The following is an 8,890-nucleotide window of genomic DNA, read 5'->3' as shown; positions in this document are numbered from 1 at the left end:
GGGGGACATGAATTTCGAAAGGGCATCGGCTCTCTTCGGAATATACGCAACCCTGGTTCGAAGAGGCAACCATACGCATGGCTCCTGAAGTCTGAGGCTATTTCCCAGCTGACGGCTTGTGTCATTGTCGTCGTCTCATACACAATAAACAAAAACTACAATGAAAAGGATAAGGGGAATGCAGTCATCCGCCAGGAGGTAAAAAAAAAAAAAAAAAAAAAAAAAAAAAGGTATTTTTTGAAAACTGTGAGTTGTTAATTAGGGGAACGACTGCATCCCTCGCAGAAGACTGGAGCCGAGGAGGGCAACGTTCGTCTCAGGCAGCTCCAGCGCAGGGCCCATCGGATGCAGGGAAAGGTCTGGGTGATTTATCAGGTTCCTTCCAGACCTCCGATCTTAAAGGAGGCAGATAGATATCCCATGGGGCCTTGTTACTTTTTAAACTGATAACTTGCTTCTGCTCAAGAAGAGCTTTGTGGGTCTAATACATTAATTCCACCTGCAGACAGCCTTCCATCTACAGATCCCAAGGTGCTCTGCCAAGAGCCGCCGCAGCACCATTCCATTTGGGCAGGCGGAAACACTGAGGCACGCAGCCATGAAGAGAAATTTCCAAGGTCACACAGTGCATCATCTTAAGGGGATCTGAAAATAGACGCCGCGTGGTTCCGTCCGCCGACTGATTTGGGGGGTTTGGTTTCGGGACACCACTCTCTCTCCTCCTAAGTCTCTGATAATTTCACACGGTTTTAAATTCTCAAGTGGCTTTCGAAGTCATTTGTTTTAATCCAGAAAATAAATATAGGGCAGAGAATTTTCGAAGTGAGGTGTTTAAGTGTCTTGAAGGGATATGGCCGAATCAAATGCAAAGCAACTCCATCTTCAAGATTCTAGGATGCAGCCCATTCTGTGATGTAACTCCAAGAGCCTGCTGTGCTGAGTCACACTGTCTGAGCCCAACTTCAGATCTCAAAACCAATGGAGGCTCTCCAGGAATATGCACACCTCTAGACCCTTAGACTGAACATCTAGGAAGCTGATTTCCCTCTGGATCCAAGACGACGGCCAGGCCTAGATCAGATTGCTGGGAACACCCTCCTAGAGATCAAAGCCCCATGACCAGGTGCCTTTCCTGGGGACTCCATGGTTCCCCAGGTCCTGGGGCAAATTACTTTAAGAGCTTTGATTCCAGTCTTTGAAACAGTGCCACATTCTGAAGCGAATGAGGTGGTACCCGAAGGTTCTCTGATCCCGTTGGTGGCCACGATTGCATTAGTATGACGAGCTTCGTGCGTTTCCGCCACTCATTACAGGGTAATTCTGAAAATGCTTGGACCTCATCCCTGTCCTCCCCCTCCCATCCTCAGTCTGGCCATCAAGATATGTTTAGCACCCCCACAGACTCTCTCTTTGAGCCCAGATTTCTTCCAAGTACATCAGAACAGCCAGCTGCATTGTGACTAAGAGCAAGGTAACCGGGGCTATGTCAACAAGGAGACGCCCACGCTTAGCAAATAGGGGAGGAAGGAAGGCAAGGGCTTTTGCTTAGACATATAAGGGCACTGGCCTCTGTCCCTCTGTCCTGACACTAGAAGTCTCGGTCTCATTCCCTCCAGTGCACACTCCCAGAATCAGCAAGTCAGAGGTAAGTGGGGTCCTGGCCAAGGCCTCATGCCCCCAGCTACTCCCATCTCTCTCTATGCCCCTCTCTTGGTTTTTGTGCACATGATTGTGCTTATAATTATAGGCACGTACACGAACCTTCTAATACTGTATTTACAACACTATGTCAATGTTTGGGGTGTTATTAATATAGCTGGCGAAACCAAAAGCAGTCGTTTTCTACTTGTGGTTTCTGAAGAAATAGATCTGAAGCAATTTGTATAATCTAAGGGAGCACATGGGCTGGATATGGGCTCCATCAGGCGGACAAGCTCTCTGCCTTGTGGTTACGCCATAAATATGCATGAGGAGGGCCCACCCTATAGGAAAATCATAGGTTCCATATATTTATGGCATGTGTAATTGGATAAGGATTTGGGGATGTGCTGTACATGTGGCCTGCGTAAGTCGGCTGTGTTTTGCCAGGAGGATGCTCGCAATACCCCCCACGATAGCGGAATGCCTCCCCCATAGGCAACCTCGTCACGACCTACTGGGTGGGAAGAGACAAAGAGGAGGCTGCTCGGAGGCCGAGGGAGGCTGGAAAGAGCTCCCTGGTCCCCACTTCCTGGACAAGAGTCGTTCGGCCGTAGGCCCAGGCCCTGCCTCAGCCCGGTCTGGGTCCAAACTGTAAACGGTGTGTAGCAAGGAGATAGCATAGCCATCCCCCACCACCGCCAGCACTCCTTCATCTTGTTTTTCTCCGATTTCCCCGATTCCCTGGTCTTTGGCACACTGTGTTGGTGCTGACGGGGACCCAGGAATGGAAATCAAGTTCCCACATCTCTGCCCCCAACGGCACCATCCCCTCCTCACACCCCGCGCGCGGGCTTGCGTCTGCAAACCCTCCCTCCGCACCGTGGAGCAGAACAGCCTCCGCCTTCCCCTCTGCTATGCTTCGCTCACAGGTCCTGAATTGTGCTTTCAAGCCCACCACCCGGTACTGGCCGGCCTGGCGTGGCGCCCACCATCCATCCAGCGGCTGCAAAGAGGAACCCAGTGGTAGCGACCGACCCAGACGAAGCCTCTCCCCTTCTTGCCCCCGACGCCCCTCCTCACCCCCCTCCCCTTCATGGCATCAAATCAAACTGCAGCAGACTTGACAAATCTATTTGGCACGGTTCACTCAACTATTTCAACCCGAACAGCCCAGAGAGCCGCGCCGACGCCCCACGAACGGTGCGGAATCTGCACGTTAAATACAGACATCTGGGAGACGGATCTGCTAATGGGGGAGCAGCAGAGATCACCCCTGGAGGGGAGGATGGGCAGGTCTCCCTCGTCACCCACCACACCCGCGGTGGGGCAAGGGAGCGTGGGGAGGGGGTGACGCCTTATTGGCAGGCTTTCCATTCTCCAGCCTCCTTCTAGGTTAGCCAGAGAATGAATTATCTAATGGGGAAGGGAAGGGGCTTTTCCTCTGCCCCAGCACTTTTTATGTGGGCAGGACGGATTCACTAAAAAACCAAACAACAACAACAAAACGAAAATGAAATTACCCCTTGGCTCCTGGGCAAAGAAATTTAGCCAAGGGTGAGAAGAGAAAGCGAGAGAGAGAAAGAATAATGCATCCGATATGAAAAAGTTGAGACCGATTCCAAAGGAGCCCAGAAAGCTAAATTCAATTCTCAGGAATAGCTTCCCTGCAGAATGAATACCAGGGATAAAGCCAGGGAGGACAGCATTCTGTCAAAATGTGCAGTGCTAAGGTATTTCCGAAAGCAGATTTCCTACAAATAGTGTTTTAAATAGCATCCCAGTCCATCTGCGTGCTTTTAAAATCAGCTTATGCTACAGTATCCCTCTGGCCAGCGCTGCTTAGTCATTGCGCCCGGACAGGGAGGCTGTCAGGTGAAACTCCTCCTTCTCCCTCAGGACCCACTCCGACTCAGCGCTGGCCCTCGCCTGCCTGGCTCAGCTTCTAGGTTCCACCAGTTTCTTATTGAGCAGGGTGGGTGGGGAGAGAAGGCATGAAAAAGAGTAGGTTGGGGAGAGGACTCAGCCCATGCACCTGGCATCCAGTGCCAGCTCCGGCTTGCCATTTCCAAGTGATATTTGCAACTGAAATAAACAAAGTCAGTGAGAAACCAGACCTGGGTGAACATGTTAAGGTGAGGAGGTCCTTCAATTAACTACCTCACTTTCCCTATTCGTCAAATGAGGAAAGTGTGTGTGTGTGTGTGTGTGTGTGTGTGACACCTGGTAATATCTAGAAGCCGTGATTTTCAGATGAATGGTGCCACGTTACTATGGCAATTTTAATAATAATAAAAAAAAAATCCACTGCCTTAAAAACTCACATTTCCAGAGCGAATCAGTGTCGACATTACAGTGGAGCATTTTCTCGGTTCAAGGTTTCCAGTCTCCCCAGCGAGGGCAAGCAGCCTCGGGGCAGTGGTAGGAGACAAGGAGGCTGTGTTTGCAAACGATCTTTGGCCTCTCTAGGTGTGGTGCCATGTGTCCCATTTTGATCATTCACAGCGTGACAGACAGGGGAACCGTAGCGCTAAAGAGGAGGGTCTCTTTGCCTGTCCCCACTTCCATTCAGGGAAGGATAGGCACTCTCCTCCTAGAGCCGGGAGCCAGCGCATGACCGTGTTCTCCCCCCGCGCAGGTGAGACCACCAGCCACTTCCAATAAGCCCCCTATACGCTGCGTGCACCTTATGAGCAGTGTATCGCCAGTGCCGGCCCAGGCCCGCTCACCGGCAGAATGCCACGTGTCTAAGTAAGCCGAGAGCCAGCATTCATCCTTGTGCGCAACAAAAACCCCACGTCACCCACACGGCCACACCTCTGGGGGCCACAGACACTGAAGACACCAGCTGCGAGAATTCAATGCCTTGCCGCCAAGCGTGATTGCCAGTTCAGATCCCATCCCTGACAAACTGAATTTCTCCTCATTATTTATTGTCCTCTTTCTTCTTCGGGACATTGTGAGTCCCTCTCAGGATTTGTGCCCTTTCATTTCCAGACCTCGGTAGCTCCTGAACTACAGTTTCATGTGGCTTTGTGATTGTTAACCCAGCATGTGGAAGGGACTCAGGCCATAAATGCTCAATGAATCCTGTGTAGGGAGGCGCGGACTGGGAACGCATTTTCTCCTTCATTTGCAGTCAGAGAGCACTCCGCAAGCTTGCTCACTCTCTCTCTGCTGTGCGACATGCAACAGCAGCCCGGCTGTCGGAGAAACCGCGTTTTCCAATCGCTTTCGCATAAGAAAGGATATTTTCAGGGCCACCGCCTCCCACGCCTCCATCAATTATTTGAACCTCATGGAACAAGGCCTCCTCCCCTCTGTGGGGTCAGCTGGAAGCTCCTCTTGTCCCAAGCCTCCTGCACCACCCCAGCGTGCCTTTGAGGTGGGGATATGGGTTTTACCTTGTGGTTTTTGCCATGCCGGTACACCATCCAGTCTTCACCGTTCGTGCTGACTTCCAGCTTGTACGATTTGACGTAGTAGCCATTCTGGGTTTCCCTGGAAATTGCTCCTTGCGTGGCAATGGCTGTAAGCACGGTTAGAAAGTGCAAATCCACCTGAGGGAGAGCAGAAGAGGAGTGAGGGGGCCGCAGCTCCTGACAGGAGGGCAGCATCTTGCTTTTGCTTCAAAGGACACGAATGGAATACCCGGCTTACAAGTCGTGTCTGTGATTCCCTCAGAATCAGCGTGATCAGTTATCAGTTTGCAATTCCAAGCTGGACGGTTAATCTCGACTTATTGGACACTGGATTGGACACCTTTGAAACTGTAACTTGATTATTTTTCTGCTTTTCTCTTCTTTGCAAATCTGAATGGACGGTAGTCAGTTTATCTTAAAGGGATCCTTGAACATCTAGAACTGTGACCCCTTCTTACTGGACTACAGCCCGCCTTAAGTAGTAAAAGCAGATGCTATTCTAAAGGAACAATGGCTAAATCCACGCCGCTCCGCCCACTCCACCCCAGTCCAGTCCAGTCCAATTCACTTATGACACCCTTGTTGCAGCGTCTCAGCTCAGGGCTGCTTTGCCTCCCGTGCCCTCAGTCCCTCAATCCATTGTGTATTTAGTCACTCAGGTCACTAAAGGGTCAAAGGGCACGCAGAGTCTGCCCAAGCAATTAGGCTTATGCACCAAGTCCTGACCTTTTGCTTGATGAGGAAGATGGCCAACATTTGGAGGCACCTTTCTCCCCACAACGCCAAACCCATTTGGAAATTGCTTTGGAAAAAACCCAAAGGAATGCCATTCCTTTGCTGGCCACGGCGTTTCTTAATGGCAACCTCTGTGTGATCAAAATTTAGCCAGCACTCGCTGGTAAAATTTGAGTCAGGAAGCATTTATTGGCTACTTACTATGTGCTCAGCATAGTAAGCAATTCAAAAGAAGTATGCGGGGCTGCATATGTGTATGACAGACAGCTGGATAGCAATAAGAGAAAGTTTATGATTGAGGCCCAAAAATAAGGAGTGAAATCAATGGGACATTGATTATAAAGGAGAGCATTCTGGAAGCTTTGCAGGATCAGAAGGGTTTTTGGAGAGGCAGAGGAGACACAGTTACAAGATGGCCGGAGGACTGTGCTGTTCGAACCTCTGTGGACTCCCTGGAAGTTTCTCAGTAGCCCTTCTCCCTTTCCTGCTGCCTGTTCCACAACATCCTTCTCAGAGCGGAGGTCACTGTGTCACATCAGAACTAGGACAGGATTGTCAATGGGTCACAAGGCCGTCTGGTGTGTGTGTCATAAAAGCAGTCATTGCTCTAGCATGGACTCAGAAGCTGCTCTTCCCTGGGGGATGGGAGCTGGACCAGTCTGTAGTTTCAGGGTGATTATTCAACACAAACTGCAAGTCTTATTCAGAAGGAAGGCAAACAATAGTCTGAAAAGATGCCGCAGAGCATCTGGGCAACTAGAGTTTCATTCCCGGTAGTGACATTTTCCCATGTGTTCTATCTTCTCTGATAGCTATGTGCAAAACCTTCCTGGCAGGGCTCCCTCCAAGTAGCAAAGATCATGAGAGGCTGCCATGCTCAGCTAGCGACTCAAGTCTGCCCTTAGGAAGACGCCCTCCCCCTACCAAGTCTCTGATGCCTCCCTCTGCCAAGAATGAGGAAGATCTGGAACTGTTTATAGAATGTTCCATGGATATCTCTACTGAGAGGCAAATAGCACCCAGGCCAAACAACTTCTCCGAGGCCTGGTAAGTGTCACAAGGGCAGCGGCAGTGTCCATCTTACTTGTCATTTTATCCCAGTAGTTAGCACAACACCTGGCTAAGTCTATTCGTGCCTGGCACCTGTGTTTTTGGACGGATGGATGAACGGGGTTCTCGAGTAGGCTGTGTTTATTTTCTTTGTGTCCTCTGTCCGCTCCAGGCGAGGAGCCACCTCCCTTGTCCACCAACACACGTGCCCTCTGCACACCCTCTAGTACATCTGAGTGAGTACCTGGAGATATTCCTTGCTGGAATCCAAGTTGGGTGTCCAGCCATTGTCGTCACCATGGAGGCGGCTTTGCTGGGGTGTCCACCTTCCATCAGAGTAGGTAGATGAGGCACTGATCTGTTCATTGGCAATCCGGCCGGATTCCATTCCCAGAGGGACATTGCACTGGAAGTCTGGGGAATGGAGATGGTCAAAGGCAGAGTTATGTCTCTCAACCTCGAACCCCTGGGACTCTCAAAATGTTGCTCCCTCTTAGGGGCAAGTCCTTGCAGGAACTCGCTCGTCTTAAAGACCTCATTATACGCTCGCATTTTAAAAAACGACCCCGCCAAGTCACAGACTTTGACAACCCCTCTGGGTCTGAAAGAAACTAAATTGGACCTAAAAGGAGTCAGGCTGTGGGTAAATAAGAATCATCATACAAATTAAAAATACAATCTAAAGCACAAGAACTGTTGGTGCTGCAGGCTACGGATGCTCACAGACACCAGATGCACCGATATTGAAATACAGGTAAACGTGTGATAGACCCGTGGCAATCTGGGTGGGCTGATACATCGTGGGAAGCTTGCTTTATTAATAAACACCCAGGAGGCACTTTTGCTTCTTTCTTTCACTCAACTGTCTCGAGTTCTGGCACAGAAGACAGGCATCACAAAGCAGTAAATGCCTGTCTTTGGGACACCTCTCCACGAGCACAGGCGTGTCACTCCATTCCCCTGAGCCACTTGCTTGGGCAAATGGACCCAGAAGTCACTGAGTCTGGCCATGCACCATTAGCTCAATTGCTGTCCTTCCCACGGATACCACAGGCACTGGTCACTATTCGTGTGTGCACGTGTCTGATAAAGACCAGCAATTTTTTCAGCTATCAAATCCACTCTCTAGCTCTGTGACGGAACTGGCCAATTGCAGACCCTGGTGCAATTTGCAATACTGTTTTCCTGTCACTCAATCTTCATGGGCTTTTTGAAGAAGCGCAAAAGCAAAACCCAGAACAAAACTCGTCACCTTTCCAGCAGGCTAGGCTGCCCTGTGCGTAGGTAGGCACGCAATAAGCTGTCTACAACCGTGGCACGATTTCCCCAGCTCCAAGCAGCCTTCAAGTACGTCTTTAGTACTTAAAGTTATCCTTTGGGTTTCTCAGTGGAAATGGCAGCACATGTGAGGCACACATCCTAGAGGAGCTGATGTGAAGATTCAGGAGGTGGGAGTAAACGTTGATGGAGGCCGGAGACTCACGGCCTGGATGGGAAGTTCCAGGGCAGCTGGAGCCAGAGGTACACTTTATGCTTTGCACGGCACCTGGCACATAGCAGAAGCTTGGGAACTGTGTATACTGGAAGCGTGCAGTGAAAGTGCAAGCATGTACCAGTCTAGTGAGAGAAGCTCTACCCAGGGCTAGAGATGTTTAATATATATATATATATATATATATATATATATATATATATATATATTTATATATTTATATGAGAGGTGTAAAAATTACTCAGTTTTCTGACAACGGCCACTGAGGCTTAGAGAGCGAGAAAAATAGCCTCAGACTCAAAAAATGTTAGCACAGGGTAGGGGACTCTACAGAGACGTCCTCACTAACCTCCCTTCCGTTCACAGATGGGAAAACTGAGGCTTGCGATGGTTCTGAGACTTACTCTGGGAATAACTAATTCTTGGTACACACACGTACTTTGTAAAGAAAGGAGTACCCAGTCGACATCTGTCTTATTTTCATTAATCTCTGCCTAGCAAGAAGATATAGCCCCCATTCCCTGAACTCAGATGCTACTATAAATTCTGGAGA

General features: G+C 49.7%; 1 protein-coding gene across 4 annotated transcripts in view; it reads right to left on the bottom strand.

The window, feature by feature from the left end:
• The window catches only part of NRP2 (neuropilin 2), a 117,023-nt gene that overhangs the window by 64,505 nt on the left and 43,628 nt on the right, over positions 1-8,890 (bottom strand). For all 4 annotated transcript variants that reach the window (XM_030328334.1, XM_030328335.1, XM_030328336.1 and 1 more), the window contains exons 6-7: positions 7,090-7,259; positions 5,043-5,198 (exon numbers count right to left, since the gene is read on the bottom strand). In XM_030328334.1, coding sequence (XP_030184194.1) covers positions 5,043-5,198; positions 7,090-7,259 — 326 coding nt within the window. The remainder of the gene's footprint in view (positions 1-5,042; positions 5,199-7,089; positions 7,260-8,890) is intronic.

The sequence above is a fragment of the Lynx canadensis genome, chromosome C1, assembly GCF_007474595.2.
Source record: "Lynx canadensis isolate LIC74 chromosome C1, mLynCan4.pri.v2, whole genome shotgun sequence".
Lineage (NCBI taxonomy): Eukaryota > Metazoa > Chordata > Mammalia > Carnivora > Felidae > Lynx > Lynx canadensis.
The sequence above is the reverse complement of the archived record's forward strand: the minus strand, read 5'-3'. Positions and strand labels throughout refer to the sequence as shown.